The sequence below is a fragment of the Salmo trutta genome, unplaced genomic scaffold (genome assembly GCF_901001165.1).
Source record: "Salmo trutta unplaced genomic scaffold, fSalTru1.1, whole genome shotgun sequence".
Lineage (NCBI taxonomy): Eukaryota > Metazoa > Chordata > Actinopteri > Salmoniformes > Salmonidae > Salmo > Salmo trutta.
Genome location: NW_021823237.1, coordinates 567,843 through 585,112, shown reverse-complemented (window position 1 = coordinate 585,112; position 17,270 = coordinate 567,843). Strand labels below are relative to the sequence as shown.

Genomic DNA, 17,270 nt, shown 5'->3' with positions numbered 1-17,270 from the left:
GAGGGGGGGGGCGTTATTTGGCATGACGGGGGCCATAGAGGGGGGGGGGCGTTATTTGGCCATGACGGGGGCCCTAGAGGGGGGGGGCATTTATTGGCATGCAGGGGGCCATAGAGGGGGGCGTTATTGGCATGACGGGGCCATAGGGGGGGGGGCGTTATTTGGCATGACGGGGGCCATAGGCCTCTATAGGGAACAGAGTGCCTTATGGGAACACAGGTGACCTGTTATGAGGATCAATGACCCTGATGTGTAGTCCCCACCACCACCTGTTATGAGGATCAATGACCCTGATGTGTCGTCTCCACTTCCTGTTATGAGGATCAATGACCCTGATGTGTAGTCTCCACTTCCTGTTATGAGGATCAATGACCCTGATGTGTCGTCTCCACTTCCTGTTATGAGGATCAATGACCCTGATGTGTAGTCCCCACCACTTCCTGTTATGAGGATCAATGACCCTGATGTGTCGTCCCCACTTCCTGTTATGAGGATCAATGACCCTGATGTGTCGTCCTCACTTCCTGTTATGAGGATCAATTACCCTGATGTGTAGTCCCCACCGCCTGTTATGAGGATCAATGACCCTGATGTGTAGTCCCCACTTCCTGTTATGACAGGAAGGAGGAGGTCGCTGCAACACTCTCTAGAAGGTGAAACAATGTTTGATGGTCTGTTTTTATTTACAGCTTTTTTATCTCCAAAACATTTCAATTTCCCTTCTGCATGGTGATGATTAACAAACACCAAGAGGTCAGAGCCTTTATACAGCGGAAGGAAGAGAGAGATGGTTTGAGTTTCTCCATCGTTCACCTCATTAAGCCTGTTGGTTCATACAATCAAAACTCAATGTATAAAGATGGTTAAAATAAACCCATAAAATGCATAAAACAGAAGAAACGCACTTCATTTGTGCAAACAAAAGACAGTAGTCATTTTGGGTTATTTCAAATAAGAAATACAATTTAAAGGACACTAGGAATTTAATTTTAAAAAGAAAAACAATTATAATTTGAGCCTGTTAGACATACAGAGATGATAACAAAACAGGAAGTAAAAAAAAAAGGTCTGCAGACTAAATGAAACTAAAGCAACACAGAGGAGGGCCTCCCAAATTACCCCCTATTCCCCTCATAGTGCACTACAGCAACACAGAGGAGGGCCTCCCAAATTACCCCCTATTCCCCTCATAGTGCACTACAGCAACACAGAGGAGGGCCTCCCAAATTACCCCCTATTCCCCTCATAGTGCACTACAGCAACACAGAGGAGGGCGTCCCAAATTACCCCCTATTCCCCTTATAGTGCACTACAGCAACACAGAGGAGGGCGTCCCAAATTACCCCCTATTCCCCTCATAGTGCACTACAGCAACACAGAGGAGGGCCTCCCAAATTACCCCCTATTCCCCTCATAGTGCACTACAGCAACACAGAGGAGGGCGTCCCAAATTACGCCCTATTCCCCTCATAGTGCACTACTTCTGACCAGAGCCCAATGGGTAGGTAGCGCACTAGAAAGGAAACAGGAAGCCATTTTGGGACAGTTTAGTAGCAATAACTACTGATTCCTGAAGGACATTTCATCTCTTTAGTCTCTAACAGATGTTGCCAGTTTGGAGACATTTCATCTCTTTAGTCTCTAACAGAAGTTGCCAGTTTGGAGACATTTCATCTCTTTAGTCTCTAACAGAAGTTGCCAGTTTGGAGACATTTCATCTCTTTAGTCTCTAACAGAAGTTGCCAGTTTGGAGACATTTCATCTCTTTAGTCTCTAACAGATGTTGCCAGTTTGGAGACATTTCATCTCTTTAGTCTCTAACAGAAGTTGCCAGTTTGGAGAGAAAATACACATTATAGACTCAGACTATTTACAACATGAAGCACACATTTATATACACAGGATAATATACCACTGGCAAGCTGAGGGAATATTCTCCTTTCTCTGCAGGGTTCAGACTGTAGACTGGTGGGGTCAGCTAGGGGTCATGGGGTCAGCTAGGGGTCAGGTAGGGGTCAGGGTCTAGACTGTAGACTGGTGGGGTCAGCTAGGGGTCAGGGTCTAGACTGTAGACTGGTGGGGTCAGGTAGGGGTCAGGTAGGGGTCATGGAGTCAGGTAGGGGTCAGGGTCTAGACTGTAGACTGGTGGGGTCATGGGGTCAGGTAGGGGTCAGGGTCTAGACTGTAGACTGGTGGGGTCAGGTAGGGGTCATGGGGTCAGGTAGGGGTCAGGTAAGGGTCAGGGTCTAGACTGTAGACTGGTGGGGGTCAGGTAGGGGTCAGGGTCTAGACTGTAGACTGGTGGGGTCAGGGTCTAGACTGTAGACTGGTGGGGTCAGGTAGGGGTCAGGTAGGGGTCAGGGTCTAGACTGTAGACTGGTGGGGTCAGGTAGGGGTCAGGTAGGGGTCAGGGTCTAGACTGTAGACTGGTGGGGTCAGGTAGGGGTCAGGTAGGGGTCAGCTAGGGGTCAGGTAGGGGTCAGCTAGGGGTCAGGTCGGGGTCAGCTAGGGGTCAGCTAGGGGTCAGGTAGGGGTCAGCTAGGGGTCAGGTAGGGGTCAGGTAGGGGTCAGGTAGGGGTCAGGTAGGGTTCATGGGGTCAGGTAGGGGTCATGGGGTCAGGTAGGGGTCAGGTAGGGGTCATGGGGTCAGGTAGGGGTCAGGTAGGGGTCAGGTAGGGGTCAGGTAGGGGTCATTAAAGGGAATTAAATTTCACTCCAAAATCTAAACGTGTCTGTTCACTTCCAAACCTAGAAATAGTTTATTCTGATGTGATTTAAACATCGACATGGACTCAGAACATGCAGTTTGGAGAGTAAAAACGAAATACATCTCAAATTAAATGTGAAAACATGATTTAGGAGAACAGAAAACATCTCAGATTTTATAGGGTCCCCCCCCCAGTGTATATTAACCATTGTTTTACCAGGTATATCAACAGAAAACATGGTGTATTACTGTCTCTCGTACACTAAGGACCCGGGGAAGAGTTGGAGGGAGAGGAGAACAACGGGTCTGTTTGAAGGCAGCTCTCATGCTAGAAAACGCTGGAGACCCCTGGTCTAGATAGTGGATTGAGGTGGGGGTTTAGGGTGGGGTGAGAGTCAGGGGGTGACGGTATAGGGTGGGTATGGAGGATGGGTGAGAGTCGAGGGGTGAGGGGTGTAGGGGGGGTATGGAGGTTAGGTGAGGGTTTAGGGTGGTATGGAGGATGGGTGAGAGTCGAGGGGTGAGGGTTTGGGGTGGGTATGAAGGTTAGGTGAGGGTGTAGGGTGAGGATGTAGGGTGGGTATGGAGGTTGGGTGAGGGTGTAGGGTGGGTATGAAGGTTAGGTGAGGGTGTAGGGGTGAGGGTGTAGGGGTTGAGGGTGTAGGGGTTAAGGGTGTAGGGGTTAAGGGTGTAGGGGTGAGGGTGTAGGGGTGAGGGGTGTAGGGGGTGAGGGTGGGTGTAGGGGTGAGGGTTTAGGGGTGAGGGTTTAAGGGTGAGGGTTTAGGGATGAGGGTTTAGGGGTGAGGGTTTAGGGGTGAGGGTGTAGGGGTGAGGGTGTAGGGGTGAGGGTGTAGGGGTGAGGGTGTAGGGGTGAGGGTTTAGGGGTGAGGGTGTAGGGGTGAGGGTGTAGGGGTGAGGGTGTAGGGGTTAGGGGTGTAGGGGTGAGGGTGTAGGGGTGAGGGTGTAGGGGTGAGGGGCCACATGGTCTCAGATACGGTCCACACTTCTCATTCCTCCATCCAATGACGTCAAAGAGCCAAACCTGGAAAACAAAAACATCAGACAATATTATATCAACAGAAGCTGATCTGACAGGAAATACCAAACAGCTGATCTGACAGGAAATACCAAACAGCTGATCTGACAGGAAGGACCAAACAGCTGATCTGACAGGAAGTACCAAACAGCTGATCTGACAGGAAGAACCAAACAGCTGATCTGACAGGAAGGACCAAACAGCCGATCTGACAGGAAGTACCAAACAGCTGATCTGACAGGAAGGACCAAACAGCTGATCTGACAGGAAGTACCAAACAGCTGGTCTGACAGGAAGCACCAAACAGCTGATCTGACAGGAAGGACCAAACAGCTGATCTGACAGGAAGGACCAAACAGCTGATCTGACAGGAAGTACCAAACAGCTGGTCTGACAGGAAGCACCAAACAGCTGATCTGACAGGAAGGACCAAACAGCTGATCTGACAGGAAGTACCAAACAGCTGATCTGACAGGAAGGACCAAACAGCTGATCTGACAGGAAGTACCAAACAGCTGATCTGACAGGAAGGACCAAACAGCTGATCTGACAGGAAGGACCAAACAGCAGATCTGACAGGAAGCACCAAACAGCTGATCTGACAGGAAGGACCAAACAGCTGATCTGACAGGAAGGACCAAACAGCTGATCTGACAGGAAGTAGGAGGCCTTCATATGTCTTATCAGGGGTAGTGATAACGATCTGACAGGAAGTAGGAAGCCTTCATAGTGATAATGATCTGACAGGAAGTAGGAGGCCTTCATAGTGATAATGATCTGACAGGAAGTAGGAGGCCTTCATATGTCTTATCAAGGGGTAGTGATAACGATCTGACAGGAAGTGCTCCGTGTAGCCAGTCCTCACCTCTCCAGGAAGTGGTTGTTCTCCGCCAACTCCTTTACTACCCCCTCCATCTCTTCCTTCAGCTTCTTCATCCTGGAAATCACAGAAAGGATGGAGAGAGTTAACACTGGACACTGTCACTGAGAGTTAACACTGGACACTGTCACTGAGAGTTAACACTGGACACTGTCACTGAGAGTTGACACTGTCACTGAGAGTTAACACTGGACACTGTCACTGAGAGTTAACACTGGACACTGTCACTGAGATGGTGGGACTATCGTCCCACTGGTTAACACTGGACACTGTCACTGAGAGTTAACACTGGACACTGTCACTGAGATGGTGGACTATCATCCCACTGGTTAACACTGGACACTGTCACTGAGAGTTAACACTGGACACTGTCACTGAGATGGTGGACTATCGTCCCACTGGTTAACACTGGACACTGTCACTGAGATGGTGGACTATCGTCCCATTGGTTAACACTGGACACTGTCACTGAGAGTTAACACTGGACACTGTCACTGAGATGGTGGACTATCGTCCCACTGGTTAACACTGGACACTGTCACTGAGAGGGTGGACTATCGTCCCACTGGTTAACACTGGACACTGTCACTGAGATGGTGGACTATCGTCCCACTGGTTAACACTGGACACTGTCACTGAGAAGGTGGAATATCATCCCATTGGTTGACACTGTCACTGAGAGGGTGGACTATCGTCCCATTGGTTAACACTGGACACTGTCACTGAGATGGTGGACTATTGGTAAGGTCAGGGGTTAAGGGTTAAGGGTTAGGGACAGTAACTAACCCCAGGGTCATCTCTACAGGGGTTATCTGGCTGAGGTAAGGTCAAGGGTTAAGGGTTAACGGTTAGGGACAGTAACTCACCCCAGGGTCATCTCTACCAGGGTGATCTGACTGAGGTAAGGTCAGGGGTCAAGGGTTAGGGACGGTAACTCACCCCAGGGTCATCTCTACCAAGGTGATCTGGCTGAGGTAAGGTCAGGGGTCAAGGGTTAAGGGTTAACGGTTAGGGACGGTAACTCACCCCAGGGTCATCTCTACCAAGGTGCTCTGGCTGAGGTAAGGTCAGGGGTCAAGGGTTAGGGACGGTAACTCACCCCAGGGTCATCTCTACCAGGGTGCTCTGGCTGAGGTAAGGTCAGGGGTTAAGGGTCAGGGGTCAGAGACAGTAACTCACCCCAGGGTCATCTCTACCAAGGTGCTCTGGCTGAGGTAGGCTTGCGGTTTCACCATACCACTGGACGCCAGAGGTAGCACCTTCCCAGGTAACTGCTCCTGTAGCTACAATACACACAAACATGGATATTAAAACCTAAAAACCATATTTAAAGGGAGAAAAGGTATTGTTCTGAAGCTGAAAAATACATTCATGCAACATAATATCTACTCCACCCATGCAAAGCTGTCATCAAGGCAAAAGGTGACTACTTTCAAGAATCAAAAATATAAAATATTTTTTGATTTGTTTAACACTTTTTTGGTTACTACATGATTCCATATGAGTTATTTAATAGTTTTTGATGTCTTCACTATTATTCTACAATGTAGAAAATAGTAAAAATAAAGAAAAACCCTTGAATGAGTCGGTGTGTCCAAACCGTTGACTGGTCCTGCATTTAGCCGAGTTGTTGGACCTGGTTTTATAACTCTGAGATTAGTCTGAAACCATGTTAGCACGGTCAGAAATGCTAACAAACGGTAGCACATCGGTGGTTCTTAATGGACAGAAATGCTACCAAACGGTAGCACATCAGTGGTTCTTAATGGACAGAAATGCTACCAAACGGTAGCACATCAGGGGTTCTTAATGGACAGAAATGCTAACAAACGGTAGCACATCAGGGGTTCTTAACGGACAGAAATGCTAACAAACGGTAGCACATCGGTGGTTCTTAATGGACAGAAATGCTACCAAACGGTAGCACATCAGTGGTTCTTAATGGACAGAAATGCTAACAAACGGTAGCACATCAGGGGTTCTTAACAGACAGAAATGCTAACAAACGGTAGCACATCAGTGAAATGCTAAAGGCGGGGATTGTGTTGTGGACCTCCAATGTTGAATCGACATTGGTGTCATATTGGCTTAGATATGATGGGAGATTTGAATTGATCTTCAATCAGTCCGTACTATGGTCAAGCCAGTCTATAATTAAGGGAATCCCAACCTGCCCCCACAGACTAACATAAAACAACGGGCCAGTCTATAATTAAGGGAATCCAAACCTGCCCCCACAGACTAACATAAAACAACGGGCCAGTCACACCAGTCTATAATTAAGGGAATCCCAACCTGCCCCCACAGACGAACATAAAACAACGGGCCAGTCACGCCAGTCTATAATTAAGGGAATCCCAACCTGCCCCCACAGACTGACATAAAACAACGGGCCAGTCACGCCAGTCAATAATTAAGGGAATCCCAACCTGCCCCCACAGACGAACATAAAACAACGGGCCAGTCTATAATTAAGGGAATCCCAACCTGCCCCCACAGATAAAACAACGGGCCAGTCTATAATTAAGGGAATCCCAACCTGCCCCCACAGATAAAACAACGGGCCAGTCTATAATTAAGGGAATCCCAACCTGCCCCCACAGATAAAACAACGGGCCAGTCTATAATTAAGGGAATCCCAACCTGCCCCCACAGATAAAACAACGGGCCAGTCTATAATTAAGGGCATCCCAACCTGCCCCCACAGATAAAACAACGGGCCATCCCCTCCTCTCTCTCCCTCCCCCTGCTCCATCCCTCAACTTAGTGGAGGAAACCTCCTGTTTACTTCAGTGTTTAGTAAGGTGTGTGTGTGTGTGTGTGTGTGTGTGTGTGTTCTGACCTTAATAACTCTCTCCATCACCATGGAAACCTCTTTCTCCACGCTGTTGAATTGGCTGGTTAGACCAATCAGCTGCTTCCTCACGTGATGCACCTTCCTGTACAGGGGAGATAAACACACACTATTGACACACACACACACTATTGACACACACACACACACTATTGACACACACACACACACACACACACACACACACACACACACACACACACACACACACACACACACACCTACCTTCATCTACAGGAAACTTACCTCATCTGATATCCACATTACACACTGACCTCATCTGATTACCTACCTTCCTTCCTTCCTTCCTTCCTTAACAGGAAACTTACCTCATCCACTCCTCGCTCTTAGAGATGAAGAGGCGATACTTCATTGCACACTCCTCTGTAAACAGAGACCTGGCCTTGGTGGCATGGAACACCAGCTTCTGTCTGGTAGAGGAACATAATATTACTATACTGTAACCATAGAAACATTATAATATTACTATACTGTAACCATAGTAACATTAAAATATTACTATACTGTAACCATAGAAACATTATAATATTACTATACTGTAACCATAGAAACATAATATTACTAAACTGTAACCATAGAAACATTATAATATTACTATACTGTAACCATAGAAACATTATAATATTACTATACTGTAACCAGAGAAACATAATATTACTATACTGTAACCATAGGAACATTACAATATTACTATACTGTAACCAGAGAAACATAATATTACTATACTGTAACCATAGAAACATTATAATATTACTATACTGTAACCAGAGAAACATAATATTACTATACTGTAACCATAGAAACATTATAATATTACTATACTGTAACCATAGGAACATTATAATATTACTATACTGTAACCATAGAAACATTATAATATTACTATACTGTAACCAGAGAAACATAATATTACTATACTGTAACCATAGAAACATTATAATATTACTATACTGTAACCATAGGAACATTATAATATTACTATACTGTAACCATAGAAACACTATAATATTACGATACTGTAACATTATAATATTACTATACTGTAACCAGAGAAACATTATAATATTACTATACTGTAACCAGAGAAACATTATAATATTACTATACTGTAACCAGAGAAACATTATAATATTACTATACTGTAACCAGAAAAACATTATAATATTACTATACTGTAACCATAGAAACATTGTAATATTACTATACTGTAACCATAGAAACATTATAATATTACTATACTGGAACCTTAGAAACATTATAATATTACTATACTGTAACCATAGAAACATTATAATATTACTATACTGTATCCAGAGGAAAATTATAATATTACTATACTGTAACCATAGAAACATTATAATATTACTATACTGTAACCATTGAAACATTATAATATTACTATACTGTAACCATAGAAACATTATAATATTACTATACTGTAACATTATAATATTACTATACTGTAACCATAGAAACATAATATTACTATACTGTAACATTATAATATTACTATACTGTAACCATAGAAACATAATATTACTATACTGTAACCATAGAAACATTATAATATTACTATACTGTAACCATAGAAACATTGTAATATTACTATACTGTAACCATAGAAACATTATAATATTACTATACTGTAACATTATAATATTACTATACTGTAACCATAGAAACATTATAATATTACTATACTGTAACCATAGAAACATTATAATATTACTATACTGTAACCAGAGAAACATAATATTACTATACTGTAACCATAGAAACATTATAATATTACTATACTGTAACCATAGAAACATTATAATATTACTATACTGTAACCATAGAAACATTATAATATTACTATACTGTAACCATAGAAACATTATAATATTACTATACTGTAACATTATAATATTACTATACTGTAACCATAGAAACATTATAATATTACTATACTGTAACATTATAATATTACTATACTGTAACCATAGAAACATTATAATATTACTATACTGTAACCATAGAAACATTATAATATTACTATACTGTAACCATAGAAACATTATAATATTACTATACTGTAACATTATAATATTACTATACTGTAACCATAGAAACATTATAATATTACCATACTGTAACCATAGAAACATTATAATATTACTATACTGTAACCATAGAAACATTATAATATTACTATACTGTAACATTATAATATTACTATACTGTAACCATAGAAACATAATATTACTATACTGTAACCATAGAAACATTATAATATTACTATACTGTAACCAGAGAAACCTAATATTACTATACTGTAACCATAGAAACATTATAATATTACTATACTGTAACCATAGAAACATAATAATATTACTATACTGTAACCATAGAAACATTATAATATTACTATACTGTAACCATAGAAACATTATAATATTACTATACTGTAACATTATAATATTACTATACTGTAACCATAGAAACATTATAATATTACTATACTGTAACCATAGGACCATTATAATATTACTATACTGTAACCATAGGACCATTATAATATTACTATACTGTAACATTATAATATTACTATACTGTAACCATAGAAACATTATAATATTACTATACTGTAACATTATAATATTACTATACTGTAACCATAGAAACATTATAATATTACTATACTGTAACCATAGAAACATTATAATATTACTATACTGTAACCATAGAAACATTATAATATTACTATACTGTAACCATAGGAACATTATAATATTACTATACTGTAACCATAGGAACATTATAATATTACTATACTGTAACATTATAATATTACTATACTGTAACATTATAATATTACTATACTGTAACCATAGAAACATTATAATATTACTATACTGTAACCATAGAAACATTATAATATTACTATACTCTAACCATAGAAACATTATAATATTACTATACTGTAACCATAGAAACATTATAACATTACTATACTGTAACCATAGAAACATTATATTACTATACTGTAACCATAGAAACACTATAATATTACTATACTGTAACATTATAATATTACTATACTGTAACCAGAGAAACATTATAATATTACTATACTGTAACCATAGAAACATTATAATATTACTATACTGTAACATTATAATATTACTATACTGTAACCATAGAAACATTATAATATTACTATACTGTAACCATAGAAACATTATAATATTACTATACTGTAACCAGGTTAGAATTATATTCTTAGTCATCATGGATAGAGAGGACTAATGTTGGGTGAGAGTAATTCTAGTTAAATGGGTTTCCATCCTGAGTTATTCTAGTTAAATGGGTTTCATCCTGGTTAATTCTAGTAAATGGGTTTCCATCCTGGTTTATTCTAGTTAAATGGGTTTCCATCCTGGTTTAATTCTAGTTAAATGGGTTTCCATCCTGGTTTAATTCTAGTTAAATGGGTTTCCATCCTGGTTTAATTCTAGTTAAATGGGTTTCCATCCTGGTTTAATTCTAGTTAAATGGGTTTCCATCTGGTTTAATTCTAGTTAAATGGGTTTCCATCCTGGTTAATTCTAGTTAAATGGGTTTCCATCCTGTTTAATTCTAGTTAAATGGGTTTCCATCCTGGTTTAATTCTAGTTATATGGGTTTCCATCCTGGTTTAATTTCTAGTTAAATGGGTTTCCATCCTGGTTTAATTCTAGTTAAATGGGTTTCCATCCTGGTTTTAATTCTAGTTAAATGGGTTTCCATCCTGGTTTAATTCTAGTTAAATGGGTTTCCATCCTGGTTTAATTCTAGTTAAATGGGTTTCCATCCTGGTTTAATTCTAGTTAAATGGGTTTCCATCCTGGTTTAATTCTAGTTAAATGGGTTTCCATCCTGGTTTAATTCTAGTTAAATGGGTTTCCATCCTGGTTTAATTCTAGTTAAATGGGTTTCCATCCTGGTTTAATTCTAGTTAAATGGGTTTCCATCCTGGTTTAATTCTAGTTAAATGGGTTTCCATCCTGGTTTAATTCTAGTTAAATGGGTTTCCATCCTGGTTTAATTCTAGTTAAATGGGTTTCCATCCTGGTTTAATTCTAGTTAAATGGGTTTCCATCCTGGTTTAATTCTAGTTAAATGGGTTTCCATCCTGGTTTAATTCTAGTTAAATGGGTTTCCGTCCTGGTTTAATTCTAGTTAAATGGGTTTCCATCCTGGTTTAATTCTAGTTAAATGGGTTTCCATCCTGGTTTAATTCTAGTTAATGGGTTTCCATCCTGGTTTTAATTCTAGTTAAATGGGTTTCCATCCTGGTTTAATTCTAGTTAAATGGGTTTCCATCCTGGTTTAATTCTAGTTAAATGGGTTTCCATCCTGGTTTAATTCTAGTTAAATGGGTTTCCATCCTGGTTTAATTCTAGTTAAATGGGTTTCCATCCTGGTTTAATTCTAGTTAAATGGGTTTCCATCCTGGTTTAATTCTAGTTAATGGGTTTCCATCCTGGTTTAATTCTAGTTAAATGGGTTTCCATCCTGGTTTAATTCTAGTTAAATGGGTTTCCATCCTGGTTTAATTCTAGTTAAATGGGTTTCCATCCTGGTTTAATTCTAGTTAAATGGGTTTCCATCCTGGTTTAATTCTAGTTAAATGGGTTTCCATCCTGGTTTAATTCTAGTTAAATGGGTTTCCATCCTGGTTTAATTCTAGTTAATGGGTTTCCATCCTGGTTTAATTCTAGTTAAATGGGTTTCCATCCTGGTTTAATTCTAGTTAAATGGGTTTCCATCCTGGTTTAATTCTAGTTAAATGGGTTCCATCCTGTTAATTCTAGTAAATGGGTTTCCTTCCTGGTTTAATTCTAGTAAATGGGTTCCATCCTGGTTTAATTCTAGTTAAATGGTGTTTCCAGTCCTGGTTTAATTCTAGTTATATGGGTTTCCATCCTGGTTTAATTCTAGTTAAATGGGTTTCCATCCTGGTTTAATTCTAGTTAAATGGGTTTCCATCCTGGTTTAATTCTAGTTAAATGGGTTTCCATTGCATTTTCAACTCTACTGATGGTTTTGTCTTGCCGATGCTGTTCGGCCATCGCTCATCCATATATTTATATGTACATATTCTTATTCATTCCTTTACACTTGTGTGTATAAGGTAATTGTTAGGTTAGATTACTTGTTAGATATTACTGCACGGTCGGAAACTACAAGCATTTCGCTACACTCACATTAGCATCTGCTAACCGTGTGGATGTGACCATTAGCATCTGCTAACCGTGTGGATGTGACCATTAGCATCTGCTAACCGTGTGGAGGTGACCATTAGCATCTGCTAACCGTGTGGAGGTGACCATTAGCATCTGCTAACCGTGTGGAGGTGACCATTAGCATCTGCTAACCGTGTGGAGGTGACCATTAGCATCTGCTAACCGTGTGGAGGTGCCCTTAGCATCTGCTAACCGTGGAGGTGACCATTAGCATCTGCTAACCGTGTGGAGGTGACCATTAGCATCTGCTAACCGTGTGGAGGTGACCATTAGCATCTGCTAACCGTGTGGAGGTGACCATTAGCATCTGCTAACCGTGTGGAGGTGACCATTAGCATCTGCTAACCGTGTGGAGGTGACCATTAGCATCTGCTAACCGTGTGGATGTGACATTAGCATCTGCTACCGTGTGGAGGTGGACCATTAGCATCTGCTAACCGTGTGAGGTGACCATTAGCATCTGCTAACCGTGTGGAGGTGACCATTAGCATCTGCTAACCGTTGTGGATGGTGACCATTAGCATCTGCTAACCGTGTGGAGGGTGGACCATAGCATCTGCTACCGTGTGGATGGTGACCATTAGCATCTGCTAAACCGTGTGGAGGTGTACATTAGCATCTGCTAACCGTGTGGATGTGACCATTAGCATCTGCTAACCGTGTGGATGTGACCATTAGCATCTGCTAACCGTGTGGAGGTGACCATTAGCATCTGCTAACCGTGTGGAGGGTGACCATTAGCATCTGCTAACCGTGTGGAGGTGACCATTAGCATCTGCTAACCGTGTGGAGGTGACCATTAGCATCTGCTAACCGTGTGGAGGTGACCATTAGCATCTGCTAACCGTGTGGATGTGACCATTAGCAGATGCTAAACCGTTGTGGAGGTGACCATTAGCATCTGCTAACCGTGGTGGAGTGACCATTAGCATCTGCTAACCGTGTGGAGGTGACCATTAGCATCTGCTAACCGTGTGGATGGTGACCATTAGCATCTGCTAACCGTGTGAGTGTGACCATTAGCATCTGCTACCGTGTGGATGTGACCATTAGCATCTGCTAACCGTGTGGATGTGACCATTAGCATCTGCTAACCGTGTGGATGTGACCATTTAGCATCTGCTAACCGTTGTGGATGTGACCAATTAGCATCTGCTAACCGTGGGATGTGACCATTAGCATCTGCTAACCGTGTGGATGGACCATTAGCATCTGCTAACCGTGTCTGGATGGGACCATTATTAGCATCTGCTAACCGTGTGGATGTTGACCATTAGCATCTGCTAACCGTGTGGATGTGACCAATAAAACTTGGATTTGATTTGTCAGCAACAAATGTTTACGCTCTATAATGAAAGTGCCCATTTTGGTCTTGGCGCGTGCAGCTGGCAGAGAACAGAGCGGGGTAGACAGAGCGGGTAGGCAGAGCGGGTAGAGACAGAGCGGGTAGACAGAGCGGGTAGACACAGAGCGGGTAGACACAGAGCGGGTAGACACAGAGCGGGTAGACACAGAGCGGGCAGACACAGAGCGGGCAGAGACAGAGCGGGCAGAGACAGAGCGGGTAGACAGAGCGGGTAGACACAGAGTGGGTAGACAGAGCGGGTAGACACAGAGCGGGTAGACACAGAGCGGGTAGACAGAGCGGGTAGGCAGAGCGGGTAGGCAGAGCGGGTAGACACAGAGCGGGTAGACACAGAGCGGGTAGACACAGAGCGGGTAGACACAGAGCGGGTAGACAGAGCGGGTAGACAGAGCGGGTAGACACAGAGCGGGCAGAGACAGAGCGGGTAGACAGAGCGGGTAGACAGAGCGGGTAGACAGAGCGGGTAGACAGAGCGGGTAGACACAGAGCGGGTAGACACAGAGCGGGTAGACACAGAGCGGGCAGAGACAGAGCGGGCAGAGACAGAGCGGGTAGACAGAGCGGGTAGACAGAGCGGGTAGACAGAGCGGGTAGACACAGAGCGGGTAGACACAGAGCGGGCAGACACAGAGCGGGCAGACACAGAGCGGGTAGACACAGAGCGGGTAGACACAGAGCGGGTAGAGACAGAGCGGGTAGAGACAGAGCGGGTAGAGACAGAGCGGGTAGAGACAGAGCGGGTAGACACAGAGCGGGTAGACACAGAGCGGGTAGACACAGAGCGGGTAGACACAGAGAGGGTAGAGACAGAGCGGGTAGACACAGAGCGGGCAGACACAGAGCGGGCAGACACAGAGCGGGCAGACAGAGCGGGCAGACAGAGCGGGCAGAGACAGAGCGGGCAGAGACAGAGCGGGCAGACAGAGCGGGTAGACAGAGCGGGTAGAGACAGAGAGGGTAGAGACAGAGCGGGTAGACAGAGCGGGCAGAGACAGAGCGGGCAGAGACAGAGCGGGCAGAGACAGAGCGGGCAGAGACAGAGCGGGCAGACAGAGCGGGTAGACAGAGCGGGTAGACACAGAGCGGGTAGACACAGAGCGGGTAGACACAGAGCGGGTAGACAGAGCGGGTAGACAGAGCGGGTAGACAGAGCGGGTAGACAGAGCGGGTAGACAGAGCGGGTAGACAGAGCGGGTAGACAGAGCGGGTAGAGACAGAGCGGGTAGAGAGAGCGGGTAGAGACAGAGCGGGTAGAGACAGAGCGGGTAGACACAGAGCGGGCAGACACAGAGCGGGTAGACAGAGCGGGCAGACAGAGAGCGGGTAGACAGAGCGGGTAGACAGAGCGGGCAGACAGAGCGGGGGAGAGACAGAGCGGGTAGAGACAGAGCGGGTAGACAGAGCGGGCAGACAGAGCGGGTAGACAGAGAGCGGGTAGAGACAGAGCGGGTAGACAGAGCGGGTAGAGACAGAGCGGGTAGAGACAGAGCGGGTAGAGACAGAGCGGGCAGACAGAGCGGGCAGAGACAGAGCGGGTAGACAGAGCGGGTAGACACAGAGCGGGTAGACAGAGCGGGTAGACAGAGCGGGCAGAGACAGAGCGGGTAGAGACAGAGCGGGCAGAGACAGAGCGGGCAGAGACAGAGCGGGCAGAGACAGAGCGGGCAGAGAGAGCGGGTAGAGACAGAGCGGGTAGACACAGAGCGGGTAGAGACAGAGCGGGTAGACAGAGCGGGTAGAGACAGAGCGGGCAGAGACAGAGCGGGCAGACAGAGCGGGTAGACAGAGCGGGTAGACAGAGCGGGCAGAGACAGAGCGGGCAGACACAGAGCGGGTAGACACAGAGCGGGTAGACACAGAGCGGGCAGACACAGAGCGGGCAGACACAGAGCGGGTAGACACAGAGCGGGTAGACACAGAGCGGGTAGACACAGAGCGGGTAGACACAGAGCGGGCAGACAGAGCGGGTAGACACAGAGCGGGTAGACACAGAGCGGGTAGAGACAGAGCGGGTAGACACAGAGCGGGCAGACACAGAGTGGGTAGAGACAGAGCGGGTAGAGACAGAGCGGGTAGACAGAGTGGGTAGACAGAGCGGGTAGACACAGAGCAGGCAGACAGAGCGGGTAGACACAGAGCGGGTAGACACAGAGCGGGTAGACAGAGCGGGTAGAGACAGAGCGGGCAGAGACAGAGCGGGCAGAGACAGAGCGGGCAGACAGAGCGGGCAGACAGAGCGGGCAGACAGAGCGGGCAGACAGAGCGGGCAGACACAGAGCGGGTAGACACAGAGCGGGTAGACAGAGCGGGCAGAGACAGAGCGGGCAGAGACAGAGCGGGCAGAGACAGAGCGGGTAGAGACAGAGCGGGTAGAGACAGAGCGGGTAGAGACAGAGCGGGTAGACAGAGCGGGTAGACAGAGCGGGTAGACAGAGCAGGTAGACAGAGCAGGTAGACAGAGCAGGTAGACAGAGCGGGTAGACAGAGCAGGTAGACAGAGCGGGTAGACAGAGCAGGTAGACAGAGCGGGTAGACAGAGCGGGTAGACAGAGCGGGTAGACAGAGCAGGTAGACAGAGCGGGTAGACACAGAGCGGGCAGACAGAGCAGGTAGACAGAGCAGGTAGACAGAGCGGGTAGACAGAGCGGGTAGACAGAGCAGGTAGACAGAGCGGGTAGACAGAGCAGGTAGACCGAGCGGGTAGACAGAGCGGGTAGACAGAGCGGGTAGACAGAGCGGGTAGACAGAGCGAGTAGACAGAGCGGGTAGACAGAGCGGGTAGACAGAGCGGGTAGACAGAGCGGGTAGACAGAGCGGGTAGACAGAGCGGGTAGACACAGAGCGGGTAGACAGAGCGGGCAGACAGAGCGGGCAGACAGAGCGGGTAGACTAACTACACGATGAGATTATTATGGATCAGAACCAGAGTTTTACATGTCAAACGGTAGTCGATCATCGTTCACCAGGTGACCAGAATAAGACCCTGGATATTATGGGTTGAATTAGAGCATCACTGTGTGTATTTCCACCCCCCTTTGATCTCGCCAGTATATCTGCAGTCTAATAAACTGCATAGTCGAGGGACGACCCAGACGCCATATCGTCACGTGACTCCCAAGTTTACTCACTTTAGATG

The 17,270-nt window shown here is 44.9% G+C and overlaps 1 protein-coding gene and 1 long non-coding RNA gene across 6 annotated transcripts in view; one reads left to right on the top strand and one right to left on the bottom strand.

The window, feature by feature from the left end:
- Positions 1-2,000: 2,000 nt before the first annotated feature.
- Positions 2,001-2,499, top strand: LOC115189791 (uncharacterized). 5 transcript variants are annotated; one of them, XR_003876997.1, is made up of 4 exons: positions 2,001-2,086; positions 2,175-2,221; positions 2,273-2,339; positions 2,401-2,499. It is a non-coding gene; the product is annotated as an uncharacterized LOC115189791 (long non-coding RNA). The 5 variants fall into 5 exon arrangements; XR_003876998.1 differs by having other exon boundaries at positions 2,440-2,478; XR_003876995.1 differs by having other exon boundaries at positions 2,175-2,232; positions 2,312-2,499.
- Positions 2,500-3,581: 1,082 nt separating this feature from the next.
- Positions 3,582-17,270, bottom strand: part of LOC115189789 (serine/threonine-protein kinase TBK1-like) — a 45,444-nt gene continuing 31,755 nt past the window's right edge. Inside the window, exons 16-20 of the mRNA XM_029748307.1 lie at positions 7,807-7,908; positions 7,466-7,562; positions 5,803-5,906; positions 4,609-4,680; positions 3,582-3,749 (exon numbers count right to left, since the gene is read on the bottom strand). Of these exons, the coding sequence (XP_029604167.1) occupies positions 3,695-3,749; positions 4,609-4,680; positions 5,803-5,906; positions 7,466-7,562; positions 7,807-7,908 (430 nt within the window). The 3' untranslated portion in view covers positions 3,582-3,694. The remainder of the gene's footprint in view (positions 3,750-4,608; positions 4,681-5,802; positions 5,907-7,465; positions 7,563-7,806; positions 7,909-17,270) is intronic.